The sequence below is a fragment of the Dipodomys ordii genome, unplaced genomic scaffold (assembly GCF_000151885.1).
Source record: "Dipodomys ordii isolate 6190 unplaced genomic scaffold, Dord_2.0 Scaffold7, whole genome shotgun sequence".
Classification (NCBI taxonomy): domain Eukaryota; kingdom Metazoa; phylum Chordata; class Mammalia; order Rodentia; family Heteromyidae; genus Dipodomys; species Dipodomys ordii.
Window position 1 is genome coordinate 668,496 of NW_012267223.1, and position 17,840 is coordinate 686,335.

General features: G+C 60.3%; 1 protein-coding gene across 1 annotated transcript; it reads right to left on the reverse strand.

Annotated features, from left to right (window-relative positions):
• Window positions 1–5,609: 5,609 nt before the first annotated feature.
• Endov (endonuclease V) lies at window positions 5,610–16,582 on the reverse strand. Its single transcript, XM_013036249.1, has 9 exons — window positions 16,512–16,582; window positions 15,363–15,534; window positions 11,409–11,543; window positions 11,241–11,280; window positions 10,498–10,610; window positions 8,831–8,899; window positions 8,292–8,420; window positions 6,502–6,575; window positions 5,610–5,865 (listed from the first exon to the last, which is right to left on the reverse strand). The coding sequence occupies exons 1-9, from the start codon at window positions 16,565–16,567 to the stop codon at window positions 5,610–5,612; spliced, it is 1,044 nt and encodes a 347-aa protein (XP_012891703.1). The 5' UTR covers window positions 16,568–16,582.
• Window positions 16,583–17,840: the final 1,258 nt, after the last annotated feature.

Here is a 17,840-nt window from a genome sequence, read left to right on the forward strand (position 1 = left end):
CAGCAGGTGTGCAAGGCAGACAGGTGTGCAAGTAGAGCTGGAGCTCAGACCCCAGTACCACCGTCAACACCCCCAAAACACAAACCGCCACACTGTCCTGTGACCTGGCCTCCGGCATGTTCTGTGGGTCTGTGGCCTGACCCCAGCGGCAGATAGCGGGCGCACACTCCAGGGGGGCGAAGCACCAGCCATCCAGGAGGCTGGCAACACAGGCTCCAAGAATAAACAACTCATAGATGCCCTGCTGCTTCTAATGTAGAAGAAGATTTATATTCATTTTATTCCGTTGTAGAGTTTGGGGATAAATAAGTAAGGGGTGCATAGAAAATAAACCTCCTCTCCTCCAATGAGGTAATTATAAGCCCGTGAAAAAACAAGAGATCGTACAGAAAAGAAATGTAATTACAATACATTCCTCAGCTGTGACTAGACTATGTGAAGAAATAACCACGCAGCCGCTGAATTGAGTCTATTGGAATGAGATGGGTGGGAGTGTGTGCACAAGTGCGTGTGTGAGCAGGTGCACGTGTGCGTGTGCGTGTGTGAGCAGGTGCACGTGTGGTGTGTACATATCTGCACGCCTGTGTGCGCGTGTGTGCATGCATGTGCATGGGCTACCGAAAGGAGCAAAGTCTCAGTCCTTGCAGAAGGAAGTCATCGGGAAATTTCAAAATCTGAAAAAACAAAACCTCCAGAAACTTCAATGCTGCTTAGAAAGGAGAAGCTGACGGATCCCCAGGGAGGATGTGCCCGTGAGGGGAGCCGGGGAGTCAGGGTGGGCTGTGGCTCTGACCAGAGGACGTAAATGACACCGAAGGACCGAAAACACCGGTGCCGCCCCCGCCCCGCTGTCCCACAGTCACAGAGGCTGAGGTGCCGGCTCGGGAGGAGCCTGGACTCGGGGTCTCTCCTCCTCCTCCTTCCAGCTCGTAGGGGTCCCCAGGAACATGACAGGGGAGGGGAAGAGGGGCCGTGCCTTGGTGCTGCCTTGGCTCTGCCCTCGCTGCCCTTGGGAGGGAGCAGGAGGCAGATGGGCTGAGCTGCTCCCCCCCCACCAGACCGGGGGGGGGCCTCACCTGACACCCGCCTAATTATCCTGCGAGCGAGTCATTCATCTGCAGCTCAGCCCAATGTAGCCACCTTGTGCTTTGCCTTTAATGAATAATTTGGCTAAAATAAAAATGGTGCAAAGCCAGGCCGGGGCAGGGAGAGGGCTGCAGCGCGCTCGCAGCCTGGCGAGCCCAGCAAGCGCCAGTCCTCCGGAGCCTGGAGCCCACGGGCAGCGGCCAGGCGTCGGCAGCCTGGCGTGGCCTGGGGGACAGGGTGGCCCAGCCTGGGGTGGTGGTGTGGACGGTAACCCTACTATCTATCCCACGATGGTGAAGAGGCGAGGAGACCAGGCCGGCTCACAGCGGCCCGCGGGGACACAGCCGCTGCACAGGTCCTTCGGGGACTCTCCCGACCAGAGCACGTGAGGGGGGCGCGCGCAGCCACCGGGGACGTGGCGGGGGAGCTCCTGAGGCCTGGAGGAGACCCATGGCTCCAGTGACAGGGACGTGGCCGGGCAGGGGTTTGGGCTTCTCCCCAGAGCTGGCCTTGGTCCCGCGCTAAAGAGCCACTGCTGGGGCTCCACCGTTCCCAAAGGCCGCAGGACAGGGCCCGGGGACCGACCGGGGTCTGGAAGCAAGCCAGAGGCAGGCCCCGGCCTTTGCCAGCCCCTGGCGGGAAGGCAGGCCCGCCCGGAAGGGGTGCAGAGGCTGCAGGTGGAGAGGAAAAGTTCTTTGGATAGGACTTCAATTATTCAGAGCTTCAAGAATATTCTTAGCTCCAGGGAGCCGTGGTCTGCTGATGGACACGGCTGGGGCCCTATTTTTAAAGTTCTGTGGCAAGGCGTGGATGCTACCGCACTTTGGGCCTCCAGAGGCCCCCCCAGGCTCCTGGGGGCCTGTGTCTGGCGCGTGTACCCGTGGCCCCCCCAGGCCCTGTGCCCACGCCTCCCCCGCCAGGTGAGGAGGCAGCCCGGCGGTCCTGGGCTGTGTCACGCCAGTGCCCCGGTCAGGCCAGGGGCTCCGTGCGCGCTCGCTGCGCCATGGGGCGCTGGGGCCCACAGCCTGCACCCCACCAAACCCAGACTTTTCCAGAGCCCCCCGAGGGGTCTGCGGCCCCTGTGCTGCCTCTCTGTGCCCCTGGGGCCCCACCCGCAGCAGGCGTCCTCTCAGAGGGCCTGGTGAGCCTGCTGGCCCGGGGTAGTGGGGAGTCTGCATGGGGTCAGCCAAGAAGGGAAGGCTGGGTGGACACGGCTCACTGCCCGCCACTTCTGGCAGAGGACACGGTGGGAAGCTGAAGCCTCAGGTCACTGTGGAACCTTCCCAAGAGCCACTCTACAACCAAGACCGAGGCGCCCGAAGCATGGCCAAGAGTGAGTGTGGCCAGCTCACGGCTGGCCTAGCTACTCAGGAAGGCTGGGATCTGAGGATCTTGGTTCAAAGCCAGCCTGGGCAGGAACAACTGTGAGACTCATTGCTCCAACGAACCACTCAGAAAAGCGGAAGTGGTGCCCTGACTCAAGTGGTAGAGCGCTCGCCTTGTGCTGAAGAGCTGAGGGACAGCGCCCAGGCCCAGAGTTCAAGGCCCCACAACCACCACCACCACCAACAGTAACAATAAAAGTGAAGCTGGGTGCGGCACGGGGACTGAACCCAGCGCTAGCGAAGTGCGTGGCCTCTCAGCCACGTGCCCTCCCTTTTTGTGCTCGTACTAGGGCTTGAACTCAGGGCCTCAAGCTCTTGCTGGGCTTTTTTGTTCTAGACTGGTGTTCTACAGCTTGAACCACACCTCTGTTTCCAGCCTTTTGTTGGCTAATTAAGAGGCAAGCCTCCTAGACTTGTCTGTGCAGGCTGGCTTCACGCCTGGATCCCCAGGTCTCGGCTTCCTGAGTATGAGGATTGCGGTGCGAGCCACGGGTTTTGTTTGCATTTTGTCCAAGGCCTTGTCTGGCCTGGAGCTCCCCCCTCCAGCCTCTACCACCAGGCAGCTGTGATTTGTGCCTGTGATGCCTCACCTGGCCTCAAAGTGGAGATGTTTCTAAGGACCTCAGGACACAGAAAGCAGCAACAACACGTGTGCCGACAGAGCAGATGCTGCCAGACACCAACTCCACACACACAGCACACCGCACGCACCAGGAACCTGTGCTGCTCTACAGCAGATAAAGAAACCCTTTTTTTTTTTTAATTCTTTGTCAGTCGTGGGGCCTGAACTCTGGGCCTGGGCGCTGTCCCTCAGCGCTTCAGCTCAAGGCGAGCGCTCCACCACTTGAGCCACAGGGCCACTTTCTGGGTGGTGTACTGGAGATGAGTCTCATGGATTTTCCTGCTTGGGCTGGCTTTCAACCGAGGTCCTTGGCCTCCTGAGTGGCTGGGATCATAGGTGTGAGCCTCCAGTGCCTGGCTAGGAAACCCATTGTTAAAAGATGGGAGGACTTGAAGTTTCTACTGAGAAGAAACACAAAAGGCCAGCGAGCAGAGAGGCGACGGACATCACTAGTCACTGGTGAGATGCAAACGAATGGCAGTGAGCGCGCTCTCCACCCACGAGGGTGTGCGGTCCACAGCCACGAGCGTGGTGGCGTGCAGCTCCTCACGGACACACAGGAGCTGCAGCTCCTTCCCTACGTGTGCACCCTCGGAGATGGAGGCCTCGTGCGTTGTGGAGAGCTGCGGGAGCCGCGACCAAAGGCGGCTGCAAAAGCAAAAATGGCAGGGCCGCGTGGTGCGGCTGCAACCTAAGATGGCGCGGGCTTCCGCCTTCCGTCTTCCTCGTGACGAGTGCTCTCTGTAAAAAACAACTCCTTATATGGCTATGACCTGGCTCCTAGTTTGCTTCCGTGTTTGCAACCCTATCAGTATATGCCACATGGCGCTTCAGGATTGGCCATCCAGGAGGCTTATAACCGGAGCGCGGGGGCGGATGGGAAGGAGAAGCAGGAAGAAGAAGGAAGAAGCGGGCAGGAGAGAAGTAGGAGAAAAGAAGCTGTAAACAAGGTCCTGAATAAACCGTCTGAAAGAAGGATCTGTTGTCGCGTCATCCTTGCGGGTCGAGGCGGTCGTGACAGTGCGTTCACGTGTGGAGCACACAGCCTTCGGACAAACAGTCCAGACACACGGCGACTTACAGCTGCACGCAATGCAGACGTCCGCGGCAGCGCATCCGTCAGTCTGGAAAAGGACGGATGTGCTGTGCCAGGCGGACCACCAACACCCCAAGGCAGTGTGGATGCGGAGGTGGCCAGACGCCTTGGGCTGGGCAGCACAGGGAGAGCTGGTTGGTGGTGGTCAGACGCGGGGGGACAGGGGGGCTGGGGGGCAGGGGGGACATCCCACAGCTAGGGTGGCCGTGGCTCCTGAGGATGTGCGTTCTCTTCAGGGCTTGTGCCGCCCAGCGGGCCCGCCACTCCCAGGCTCACGTGGTCCTGGGGTCTCAGCCTCCTGAGCGGAGCCACTGCACACAGCCAGACGGAGAGTGAGCTGCACACTCCAGTGTGAGTGAATGCAGGAAGTTTATCTTGAAACCAGCCCAGGGAAACCCACGTGGAAGCTGTCTGCAGGCTGACCTGCTCTGGCGGAGACCCCACCCGAGGACCGCGTCCCGCAGGGTCTGCACGCCAGCCCACCCCAGTCCTGGCCGGCCTCTGGCCGGGCCGTGGCGGGACGCTGGCTTGCCGGCTTTCGGGGAACACGAGGGGAGCGGGGCTTGTGTGGGCAGAGGCAGGGCCTAGCAGGCCACTGGAAGGGATTTCACCTCCTGGGAGCCCCACAGTCCAGCACGCCCTGACACTGCAGGGGGACAGAAACCACAGCAGCGGGGCCCCCAGCCATGGCCCCGTGCGCTGTCCCAGGTACGCCGTGGGAGGGGTGTGTCTGGGCAGGCTCCTTTACCTCCAGGGGCTGTGTCCAGGCCCAGCCTAGGACTGGACCCCAGGACCCTTGCTTCACTGGCTGGCATCCGAGTGCACAGGGATGCTTGTCTCACATGCACCCCGAATCCCGGTGAGACCCCAGGCTCCAAGCGGGAGCCCTTCTCCCCGTCACGGACTGGGCAAGACTGCGCCCAGGGGGTCCTGTCACCCACCACCAACCGGCCACCAACTGCTGGGGGACCCGGCCATTCTGCACGTCCAGACAGCAGCAGGGGCAGGGAGGGCAGGGCCTGGGGCTCAGCAGGAGCCGTGGCTGCCGGCACGTGGACGTTTCCATCCCTGCCCCTCCATCCTGACCAGAAGTGGGCCCTCACCGGTCAGCCCCACGCCAGGGAGGCTGGGGTCTGGGCGGGGGAGTGAGGGGTGAGGGGCTGAGGCCTCTGCAGGGGCGCACCTAGGAGCCCAGCCCCTCCGCTGGCCCTGGAGGGGGGAAGGCACCGGGCTGAGGTCAGCTGTGTGTGTGCGCGGGGGGGGGGGGGGGGCTTCCAGCCCAGCCCAGCCCCTCCGCTGCCTGGCAAGGCCATCCAAAGCCAGCAGTCCGGGGCAGAGCCCTTCCAGCCGCTGCCGTGGCCGGCTAGGGCTATGGCTGGGGCCACGACTGGTCAGCTGCGCGGCGCCAGCCGGGGCTCCGTCAGTGGGATGTCCTGTGTTCCTCCTGTGGCTGGGCGGGGTCACCCTCGCCGTCCCCAGGGACCGGCTCCTCGGCGCAGCCCCCGCCCTGAGGCAGCTCCAGCGGCTCATGCTGCGCAGCTCCCCCAGCCCGCCGGTCCCCGTCCTGCTCCTGGGGGACTGGTGGTGGGGCCTCGGACTCGGGGCCCGGCCCCCGGCAGCTGCCCTCGCCCCGGCCTCCTTTGGGACGTGCTTCTGGCCTCTGCACCTTCTGGGACCTGGCAAAGACATTGAGAGATGTGGCATGAGATGCCAGGGCAGCCCAGATCCCTGCGTGCCTCAGTGGTCCCAGGAAAGCCTGTGACGGATCTGGCTGGGCGTGGGGTCCACCCCGCATGCGGGCCGCCAGCCCCAACTCTGTGGTGCGGGGTACCAGCTGCCTGGGGCCCGGGCGCTCCCTGCAGCTTGGTCAAGCTGGGGACAAAGGTCAGGGAAGAGCAACACAGGTCGGAGCAACCTGCTAGCCTGCGAGGGGGGGAGCAGGTGCGGTGAGAGCAGGCGGGGCTCGGCAGGGGCCATGTGGCATGCCTGTGCCAGGCAGGCAGTCTGCTGTGTCACAGTGAGCGCAGGAGGTCTGCGCCCCCCCCCCCCCAGGGGAGACGGCAGCTCCGAGCGCACGTGGCAGGCAGGGTGTCCAGGGTGAGCTTGGTCGGCTCCCCAGGCCTCAGGAAAGGCTGGGCAGCCCTGCGGGAGGTCAGCTTGAAGCCAGTGGGCGGAGGGGGTGGGAATCGGGGAGTTCACAGGAGGCTGGGAGTCCACCCCCTCCAGGCCGACCCCTAGTCCTGAGCCACACGCCTGCAGCAGGGAGAGGCCAGGCCACCGTGATGGCTCCTGGCGCCTCGCGGGGGGCTCACCTCTCTCGGCCCGGTGCGGGCGGCCCTGGGGGTGCGAGGGTCCTGCGGATGTGCTCTCGAGATCGGAGGTCAGCCTGGAAGACACAGACGGCTCAAAGAGAAGCGGAGCTGGGTCTGGGCTGCCCCCAACACACCTGCCCACCCAGAAGCTTTTCACAGGAGCCCACTCAGGGCCCAGCAATGGGAGCAGCAGCCCCACTGCTGTGTGGGTGCCCGGGGGGGCAGGGGCAATGGCGGGGCCTGAGTGGTTGGCAGGAGGCAGGCTGAGCGGGGCTCCGGGCTCCTCCCTGGAATCTCTCAGGCCAGCTGGTCTGTGCCCACGCTGGGGTTATGCCGTCTCACCCCTGGTGTCTGCTGTGATCCCTGCCCATCTCTAGAGGCCCGGGGCCCGGGGGCGGGGGAGGTCAGGCGTAAGCAGGATTCTGACTGGTGATCCTGGCCTCAGGAAGCCTCTGACCCCAGCCCAGATGGGCTTAGCCTGGAGGCATGTGACACACGGATAACAGCTCGTCTCCTGCTCAGCTAATGGACAGGTGGCACATGTGCGCACGGCAATGGGAAGTCCTGCCAGCCAGCAGCCCAGCCTGGCAGGGGATCCTGGACCTGGCACCAGGTCTAGGGCCCCGTGGGGTCTGGGGCTGTGCCAGGGCGGGCACTTTTGGAGCAGGTGGCATGCATCCTGCAGCCACGGGCCTTTCTCGGCATGTGTCTCCATTTGGCAGGCTTTCCTGTGGTGCCAGGCCTGCAACCCCACCCTGTATCTAGAGGTTCAAGGTTATTACAGAAGGCTGACCCCTCATCTGCTAGGGCAGGGCGTAGCTAGAGGCAGTGGCCGGCAGAGGCCTGCCCAGCAGGTCTGGGACAGTGCAGCCGGGTGCTGGGATCTCTGGGGCTTTCGTCAGGCTCCCGCTATGGGGTGGAGGAGGGAAGGAAGGGGAGAGGACTGTTCCTGAGGGACACCTACAACCAACGCAGACGCCACCTTCCAGCCGGGGCTGCGGCGGCGTGCAGGCTGTTGCTGCCCTCTGGAGGCCGCACCTGCAGCTGCAGCCAGGAAGGCCCCAGGCACCCAGGGCTAACCTGGGGCTGACGCTGGCAGAGCTGGGGCAAGGCCGCCTCCACGGTGTCCACAACTGTGGCAGGCCAGGCAAACCCAGCATTTCTTTACTGACTCGCAGCTTTGGTAGTCGAGGCCCTGCCGGTAAGGCTTGAAATTTGATGCGGCTCAAGGCCAGCAAGCTCTGGCCTGCTTGGCACCTCCCTGAACCGTTTTTGAGCACATCTAACACCTTCCTGCCTCAGGGTCTTTGCAGATGCTATTCCTGCAGTGGACTGCCCTACTCTCTCCCTTCTCTAGTGGACCTCCTCCTAAGGGTGGTCTCTCCTGGGTCCTCTCTCTACCCACGGGCTTGGCTGAGGTGCCAGCTTGTGACTGCTCACCACGGCCAGCACGTGAGCGTGGCTCAGCAGTGCCGATCCTGAGCTCTAGCCCCAGATGCCTGGCACAGCCGTACCCCAGGGTCCTGACGGGTGCCCCTGGTCCAGCCCAAGTCTTGTCTAGCATGAGCCCTGCTGAGGTGACTGTCCCCCGAGGGCTGATTGGAGGATGGGGCTTGAGGCCTGAGCCCACACTGCTGGGGCTTTGAGCAGCAGTGTTGGAAGGCTGAAGCGGATGCGGGGCTTGGGTGTGGTGCCGTGGCCGGGCCTTGCCAGTGCACTCCTACCACTGCTGTCCCAGCTAAGGGTGGCGCGTGTGCCACCGCCACCAAGGCCCGGCCCGGAGTGCCTACCTGGCGCACTGGCTCGGGGACCCGGAACCTGCAGCAGTGGCAGGTCAGGCGCACGGCTGTCTCCAGGCTGGTCTTGTGGCCCACAGAGACGTAGAGTGGCTTGGAGCTGCGGTCATGGCTCCTCAGGGCCTGTGGGTGGGGAGTGGGCAGAGCGCAGCATGGACACTTCCCTGTGTGGCAGGGCGAGCCTTGGGGGCTTCAGGCTGGGACAGAGTCCTGGGGCGGGGCGGCATGGGGGGGCTGGGTACTCTGCAGGTCAGATAAGGGTAACTCAGCCAGGGAAAGCCGCACACATCCCCTGCCGGGCTGGGTCAGAGAGTCAGGGTGTGAGCTAGGCCTGTGCACCTGTGCGGTGGGAGCCGGGTGTGTCTGAGGAGTGTGAACTGTGCGGGTGGGAGCCGGGTGTGTCTGAGGAGTGTGAATTGTGCGGGTGGGAGCCGGGTGTGTCTGAGGAGTGTGAACTGTGCGGGTGGGAGCCGGGTGTGTCTGATAAAGCTCTTTGACCTGGAAGCAGTTTAGGGCAGAGGCATGTCACTCACCACTCCCAGGACAACCCCAGAATCTCCTGTCAGAGGAAACTTATCCCCCGCAGCCCGCAGAGCTTGAATCTAGGAGATGGGGAAAAATACTTGTAAAATCATTTTTTCTCTTTTTGTCAGTCGTGGGCTTGAACTCTGGGCGCTCTACCACTTGAGCCACAGCGCCACTTCCAGCTTTTTCTGCCTAGGGGGTGCTCAGGAATCGAACCCAGGGCCACATGCATGCAAGGCAAGCGCTCTGCCACTGAGCCACCTTCCCAGCCCCTTAAATCATTTGTCTTGGTGAAGCGCTGAAGGCAAGTCTCTCAAAATGTAAACAGGACACATTGTTAAACAAACTATACAACTTGTGGGTGGGGATGGAAGGGCAACACCAGGGGCCAGTGAGGAAGGAGCAACACTATCTAAACCAGGAGCCAGAGGCTCACTTGTCATCCTAGCTGTTCAGGAGGCTGAGCTCTAACTGCAGTTCAAAGCCAGCCCAGGCAGGGAAGTCCATGAGACATCTCCCATAAATGACTCAAAAAGCCGGGAGTGACACTGTGGCTCAAGTGGTATAGCACTAGCTTTGAGCAAAAGCAGCTCAAGGACAGTGCCCAGGCCTAGAGTTCAGGCCCTAGGACCAGAAAAAAGGAAGTACTGTTTACCTGACTTATATAACTCTACCCACTCTTTATATCATCTTTATAATAACAATAAAAAATTAAAAGCCCCACTAAGTAGTAGGGCTGGGTGCAGGGGTACAGGCCTGTCGATCCCAGCTGCCAGAAGGCAGATGCTCACTGTCCAAGGCCAGCCCTGGGCAAAAGTGCAAAAGCCCATACAAGCCGCTGGAAGGTGGCTCTGTGGTGGAGCGCTAGCCTTGAGCTGAAGAGCTGAGGGACAGCGCCCAGGCCCAGAGTTCAGGCCCCACGACTGTAAGTAACAGAGCCCCTGCCTAGCAAGCTTTGGACCTCAAGGCCCTGATCTTAGAGAAGCCGGAGCGATGCCCAGGCAAGGGCCAGGCCTCAGGCCATCAGCTTGGCCAGGCCCTGCGGCCAGTGGGATCTCATCTTACTTGACCACGGGTCTCAGAGAAAGGGTGGCACTTATCCAGAGCCATTGTACCGGTGGGCAGAGGCAGGGGGTGGTGACCTACCAGTGCCGACACTGCCCTGAGCTCAGGCTTCCCCTGTGGCTAGGATTTGGGCACGCGTGAATCAACGCACAAGCCTCGTCTTCTGAGTGGGGGAAGGGTGGGCTCGGGAATGGGTAAGGCTAGGTCCCTTCAACTTAACACGTTTCCTAAGCAATGTTTGCTCCACACAGGTGTGTGCGAGTTAGAGCGACAGGTGGGTCTCTGCTCGCAGTCCTGAGCTAGAGGAAGTGTGGGTGCGGCCCTGGAAGGCGGGGCACAGGGGGGTCCAGAGGACGGGTCGGTGAGTACTGCTAGAGGCTGGGCTGTGGAAGCCCCTGAGGGGAGGTGCAGGGGTGAGTCGAGGGAGGGCACAGAGGCAGGGGGGAGGCAGCAAGGTCACCATGGCAGGAGCTGGGAGAGGAGGCAGGGAGTCCTGAGGGCTGCTAGCCATGTGCTGGGCCGTGGAGAGCACACCAGCAGGCCAGGCTGGAGCCCCGAGGCTGTCCGTTACCCAGTGTGAGCCGCGGGGTAGACACCGGACACTCCTTACCTTCTCCTTGTGCAGGGTGTTGTTTTCCAGCCCGTCCACCTGCAGGAGCTTCTTGGCCACCCCAACGCAGGGCAGCCCTGTGAGGACACCAAGGTGGCAGGCCACACCGAAGCCTGCCAGGAGGCAGAGGGGTCAGGAAGCAGTAAACCAAGGGGCCTGGAGGTGGGCGCAGGACACGGGCAAACCTGGAATCTCCTGTCTATAAACAGGAGGGAACTGAGGCACCAAACCCACCTTGAACGAGGTGCTCTGGCCTGACTGGGGAGAGGACTCCTTCCCTGGGCCCCCTAATTTGTATTCCCACAGCCGTGGAGGGCAGACCCAAGACCTGAGAGCAGCAGCAATTGAGGAAGGAGGCGGAAGACCCGCGTTGGACGCTGACTGGATAGGTAAAGCTGCTTGCTAACCTCAGCCATCTCACCTGGGCCCGGGTCACCGGACATCAGTGGGGCCAAACACCTGGTGGCTGTGCAGGCTGAGAGTGGGATATGGCTACACTGGCGTTGGGCCTGGGTGGCAGCGCCCAGAGCTGGGCGGCAGAGGGAGCTGTGGGGGTGAGGGGCAGGCAGAAAGGGTGGGATGGAGGGGAGCCTCCTTTGGGGTGGGGGACACCGAATGTCCTGACAGTCCACACACGTCCAGAAAGCACGTGTCAGTGGTAGTGATGTCATGCGGGGGCATGGGAGACGTAGCGCCCCAGTCTCTCCCACAGCACCCCTGGGTTGCCTGGGAGCAGGAGTTACCTCGGGGGTGCAGCAGCCCGTTCCCATCCACAAGAAGGACCTGCGGAGCCACAGGGGGTCCCGGTCAGATGAGCCTCTGCCCTGCACCTGCCCCGGGGCTCTGGGTGGCAAGGGGCCAGCAGGGCCTTCCCCCTCAGCCCCAGAAGCGAGAGGCCCTCTGGCACCTGCCTGGGGCATGAGGCCTGGCTCTGTCTCCCGCAGCTGCTGCACCAAATCCACCAGGAAAGGCACCTCGCGGAAGGCCAGGAAGCCGGAGATGTAGGGGGCGGTCAGGCTGATCATGCGGCTCTCCTCGTGGATCACCTGGCGCCAAAGCCCTGAGGTCAGCAGGCAGCCCCACGCACCCACTCCTCCACGGTCCTCCCTCCCCCAACCCCACCTCTAGCGACACCCTCCACACCTGGAGGAAGAAGAGGGTCGACTCACAGGTGCCTGGCGTGGACCCGGCGTGTGTGTGAGCTCACCCTCTCCCCAGCCAGGATGCGCCTGTCTGAGGGGCTCTCACCCACCAGGAGGGCTTGGTCTCTCTGGCTAGGTGACCAGCCTCAGCTCCACTTGCTCCTGGCCCCTCCTCATGAGCTGGATGCCCCTCTGGCCTCCCTGGTCTGCTGCCCGGGTGCTTCAGGCTCCAAATCAAAGCCCCAAAATGTGCCTGGGTAAGTGGGCCACAAATGGAGGGCACACTGTTCTTGTCAAAGGACCCTGGGGGAGGCTGTCAATGCAAGCCACAGAGGAAGAGGCGTGCAATCGTTCAGGAGAAGGAAGGCACGCCCCTGGAGATGGACAAGCTGAGAACGGCAGTGCTCAGGGCTGGGGCAGCTCAGAAGGACCAACTCAGGCTGCGAAGCAGCAGCGCGCAGAGGTGTGGACCGGGGACAGCCTTGCCGGGCCACTCGGAGGGCGCGGACCAGGGGGCTTTCCACACAGCCCTGGGACCATGGAGAGGTTTTAGAAGGCAGCCAGCCACGGTCCTCTGGGCTCCCCTGGCAACCTGCCACGGGTGGAGCATCACTAAGGGCCTGCCTAGAACAGGCGAGCGCCGTGTCTCCTGACCCCTGGTCTTCGTGGGTCTCCCTGGCTGGATGGGAAGTGATTCCCACAGCACACACAACTCTTTTTTATTCTACCCTCCAAATCTAGCTTCCCAGCCACAGCCCCCACTTCTCCTGGAGGCTGGTCCGGGCTGAAGAAGCCTGGGGCCTGTCCTCACGACATTCTTAGTCATCACTCCTAAAAAGGTCATCAAACTTTCTAATGACGCAAAGCGAGGAGAGCCCATGCCAATGGCAGCCGGGAGAATCTGACCTATAACAAGCTGATGACTGAAGTCCACACAAGGTAAGGCAGGGACACGTGTGCAGTGAAGTGTCAGGGTGACAGTGTCACAGGGTGACCGTGCCATAAACTTCACAAGCCAGAGAGAGATCAGCGAGGGAGGCCTCTCCCAGCTCACCCCTCCCTGCTGACATGCCTGTGTGTGCGCGCACTCGGGAGGAGAGCCGCCCAGGCAGTACAGTGGCTTGGCAAACATGGAGGCCCCCAGAGACAAAGGCCAAGCCAGAGTGACAGACATAGAAGCTGAAAGCAGAAAAGCCAATGAACAGACCAGAAGAAGAAAAAATGCAGAGCAGTTAAAGATTGAAGCTGGGTGCCAGTGGCTCACGCCTGTCATCCTAGCTACTTGGGAGGCTGCGATCTGAGGATCATGATTTGAAGTTTGAAGGCAGCCCAGGCAGGAAAGTCTGAGATTGTGAGATGCTTATCTCCAATTAACCTCGAGGTGGGGGGGGGGGAGATAAGCAAGCAAGAAAAAAAGAAAAGGATCGAGGAGGACCTAGATTTGTGCCTCAAGTGGTAGATCAGCCATAAGAGGAAAATAAACAGAGCAAGTTTGAGGGTGATGGTGAGTTCAAGTCCTAGTACAGACTCAAAAAAAGAAAAGATTGACGGGCATAGGATATAGCTTCGTGGTACAGTGCTTGCTTGACACGTGTAAGGCCTGGGTCTTATCCTTAACGTGGCATTTGTATGCATGCGTATGGGCACATGTGTATAGAAAAGCTGGGCACTGGTGGCTCACACCTGTAACCCTAGTGGAACTATGGTTAAGGCCAGCTGGGGCAGGAAAGTGTATGGAACCCTCTCTCAGCCTATAGCTGGGCAAGTGGCAAGCTCGGGGTCTCATCTGTTTAAGAAGGGTCCAGGGCCTGCTGTGGAAATGCTTTCCCAGCCTGGGATTCTGGAATCTGTAGACTTTAACAGCTTTATTGCTATTCCAAGTGTTTTTTATTTTTTGGTGTTTGCAACTAATTTCAGAACACTTTCCAAGATACACCTGGACTTAACCTCACCCCTCTCCCACAGCCCTAGGTAATCACCAACCCACTTTCTGTCCCTAGGGACCTGCAAGTGGACTCTGTATTCCTAAACACACTGCCAGGTGACCTAGGGGAAGGCATTTGGAGCCCAGAACCTTCCAGACCCTTTTCTCATCTAAGCTTACATCAAGGGACAAAGGCCAACCAAACGTTCAGGTTGCAGGTGTGGCGCAGGGTGAGGGGTTGCAAGAAGACAGTGGAGAGGTGCCAAGTTGGCACATGCACTCATCCAAGCCTAGGACACAGACGCGGGCGATAAGCCAGGGTATGGCGGGAGAGGGCAGTGTTGACTGCTTCCCTCACAAGGCTACCACATGGGTGAAGAGCTTCCTCCTCCCCACCTTAGAAAAGAAAGTGGGAGAGTGGCCAAAACTGGCGGAGCTAGAGTATGGACAGGAGTGGTCTCGTCTGGGGCCTACGGATGGGCAGTGGTTCCCCCCAGGTCCTAGCAGTGCCTGTGCTGGTAAAAAGGTCTGCCTGGCAGAGCTCCAGGCGCAGGAAGACGACGCTGGTGTTGGGTGTGGGCGGAGGAGCAACGCGGGAGGTGAGGCGGCAGGGTAGGGCCAGCTCTGAACCCCTGGCTGTCAACAATCGACGGGCTCACTGCTTAGTCAGGTACATTGGCTTGGGGAAGGATGTGTATCTTCTACAAGCCGGGGCAGAGGCACTGCTGGTGGGCAGGTTCTGGCTCCTGGCATTGTGGAGTTTATGTTCTGGAAAGGAAACAGGCCAATTCCATTCCAGTAAGATGAAGATGAGGATTAAGGCAGTTACGTGCTAAGACTGTAGCACACAGGTGATGAGATTAAAAGGCAGGCCTTGGGAGGTGATTCTAGCACGTGAGGACAGGGAAGGGTGGCAGTCTGCAACCAGGAACGGAGCTCTTTCCAGATCAGTCAACACAGCCCCGAGACACATTCCTGCCCTTTATAGAAACCACCCAATCTGGGGCATTTTGCTATAGTAGCCCAAACAGATGAAGACTCGTTGATGAGAGCAACTCTTCTTGGGGCTCACTGGAAATGTCTAAATTGGGCCCTGGGAGGAAGAGATGCCAGGCAGGTGAGGGCTATTTCAGGAGAAGAAACATGGCTGCAAAGACTGGAACTCAAAGCTGTCCAGTGGTGAGTGGAAAGGCTGAGGGTGCAGTGGGAAGTCTGACCTAGCAAGCGAAGGGAACCAACAAATCAGACTGATGCTACACTGGTGAGCGTGCCCTTTGTTTACTACAAGATCACAGAAAGGGCGATAAGGAGCTTACACCTGCTGTTTACAAAAACTGCTCTCCTAGCAGTGGGAACAAGCAACGCCTGAGACAGAGGGTCGTGGAAGATATGGCTCAGTCCCCTACAGGCTGACAGCAGCTCAGACAGAGGAAGACAGAGGCAGAGAAAACAGAGCTGACGTAGGAGGATGCGGCGGGGAGGGTCATGAGGGCACAGTTCTAGCATGGGCACTGGGGCGCAGGTGAACCAGGCAAGACGACAGTCAAGATCTGGAATCAATTTTCCCAATTCCCTTCCCCCTCCCTCCTTTTTCATCGACATTTCACAAAATTCTACAAAAGGGCTGGAGGTGCAGGTCAGTGGCAAGTCATTTGCCAAGCAAATTTGGGGTCCCAAGTTCAGCCCCCAGCACCAAAGAGAAAAATTCCAAAAGAAATGCCAGGCTCTACTCTGGCTTGGTCCCCTCTTGGAGGCTCTGCCCCTCTCCAGTGTGGCAAGTCCATGCTGGGTCGGGTTACCTCGAGCTCTGGGTAGCTGAGCACCACCAGGGAGGCACAGGCGCAGGCACTGTCCCCTTTCACAAAGGACACATCGACACCCCCGACCCTCTGCAGCCCCGAGAAGCTGGGGTCTTGTTGCCACGGCTCTGTGTCCCAGTCTACCACGTGGGCCTTCAGCCAGGTTTGCTCCCTAGGAGAAAAGACTTGTCAAAGCAGAGCAGGGATCAGGCTGAACTCTTGTTATAAATGTGCCCTCCAAAACCACTAGTCACAACTGAAGATGGGAAAACAAAAAAGTGTCCTCACAAAGCAAAAACCTACTTCTGCACTGAAGAGTAAAGCGCCAGCCAAAATTCAGGCAAGCCAGCACAGAGCAGGTGCCAGCTAGCGTCCTTTTATTCCCTAACACAGCAGGCCCTGCCCCTCTGCTCCAACTGGCCAAGCTCAGGTTCACAATCTGCTGATTGGCTAGTTTGAAGAGGCTAAGATGTATTTACATGTTGACACCTGCTGTTAATTTCCTAGAACAATCTGAGATGTCTTAATGAACCCTCGGCTACTTTCTAGAACAATCTGAGGTGTGTGTCTTACACTGCTTTCTAGAACAATCTTAATTCAGCTACTTTCTGGAACACTCTCACGGGTGTCTTAATTACACCCTCTTCTTCTTTCTTGAACTATCTGTGGCGTGTCTTAATTCCTCAGGACAAAACGCTCACACTTCAAAATTCTTATCCGAAAGCATCTCCTCTTTCCCTTTCTTTACTTGCCTGTCTTTGCAGAATCATCAATCTGGCTCAAGGCTGGCGCTCTACCACTTGCCCCACTCTACCATTTGAGCCACAGTGCTTGTGTATGTGGTGCTGAGGAATCGAACCCGGGGCCTCATGCAGTTGAGGCAGGCGCTCTACCACGGAGCCGCCTTCCCAGGAACGGTTAAGAAAATCTCGGGATTGACAGAGGGGAAGCGACCGCTGCTCACACTCCCGCCAATCCCCGAGAACGCAGACGGGGGACTCGGAGGCCCAGGGGCCCGGGAGACCGGAAGTGAGGGCCGCGCCGCAACTTCCGGAGGCGGAGCCCGGGCCCAGCCGGGAGCCTCCGCAGCCGGGGCTCCGAGGCTGAGGGGCCACGGGATGACCGCTGCGCGGCCTTCGACCCCATTACCGTTCCCACAGCGACAGGGTCTCCTCGGGAGGCCGTTCCGCGGCCTTCGAGTCCATGCTCGGTCTCCGACCGCTTCCGGCCGTCACTTCCGGCGCGCGGCGTCCTCTGCGCTGCGACGCCGGCGCCCCGGCTCGCTGGCTTCCGCCGCCGCCGCCGCCGCCGCCGGGGGACGCCTTCCGGCCTCGCGGGCCGCTCGCCCCGGGTCCCGCCGCCGTCGGTTCTGGGTGTGGGGACGGCCGGCCGGCCGGCCGAGCAGGCGGAAGCCCCGCGGGGACTCGGGGCCCGGGTCGGGAAGACGGGCGGACCCGTGGTGCCTGCGGGAGCTGGCCTCGAACCCGTGGCTGGGGAGGGCCTCCGAGGGACAGGGAACAGCGAGTGTGCGGGTCTTGGATAGGAAACGGTACTGAAGGGAGCCATGAGGCTGAGGGGTGGCGATTGCCTGGACAGGGCCCCGCGAGCTGGGGGAGCCCCGCTTCGTTGTCTTTTCTCTTTGGTCCGTCGTGGGGCCTGAACTCTGGGCCTGGGCGCTGCCCCTCAGCTCTTCAGCTCTACCACTTGAGCCACTTCCGGCCTTTTCTGCTTATGTGGTGCTGAGGAATCGAACCCAGGGCCTCAGGCATGCAAGGCAAGCGCTCTACCACTGAGCCACCTTCCCAGCCCCGAGTCCCCACTTGCTCAGTACCCAGTATATACCAATCCCTGGGCTGTTTGTTTCCCTTCTCTTTATTTTCACCATGAGGAAACTTGGGGCTTAGAAAGGGCACCTGGCTTGCCTGCTAAGCATGTCAGCCTGGTCCTGCCCCGCCCTGGGAGAGGATTGGTAACCGAGCTCTTCACAGCCAGAGTTCTCAGGAAGTGGCTGTTGTCTAGGGCGAGGTCATGGGCACTTTGGGTCCAGGTGGTGATGGGGAAGGAGAGCAGAGTAAGTTCACATGGGAAGGGCAGGGGGCCGCAGGCCAGTCCTGAGCCTGCCCTCCCCATGTCACGGTGTCATCATTACTGGCAGCTCTCAAAACACCTACCATGTTGAAAGGAAGCGGGCCGCTGTGCAGAATACCCGACAGAAAGGTCTGAAGGTGGATTCTGAACACTGCCACACAGGCTCAGTCCATGGGCCAAGGGGTCAGAAAAGTGCACAGTGCAGTTACCTTCACTCACTCAGATTTTGGCTCAAGGCCTCAATTTCTCCATTTACCCACGAGAGCTCTCCCAAGCCCCATTGGTTCTGAAGCTTCGTATCAGAGATGGTTCTTACTGGCACATTGGGGTATGTGGGTCTAACTAGAGTTGGATGACTTTACTTCACTGGCCCTTTGAGCTGACACTTCT

Excerpts from the sequence above, each read along its gene's own strand:
- Endov (XM_013036249.1), bottom strand. The coding sequence starts at position 16,567 with ATGGACTCGAAGGCCGCGGAACGGCCTCCCGAGGAGACCCTGTCGCTG. Across the intron at positions 6,576-8,291 it reads TCCCCGAGCCAGTGCGCCAG|GCTGACCTCCGATCTCGAGA; the intron begins GTAGGCACTCCG and ends TGTGTCTTCCAG. Across the intron at positions 5,866-6,501 it reads CCCGCACCGGGCCGAGAGAG|GTCCCAGAAGGTGCAGAGGC; the intron begins GTGAGCCCCCCG and ends TGTCTTTGCCAG.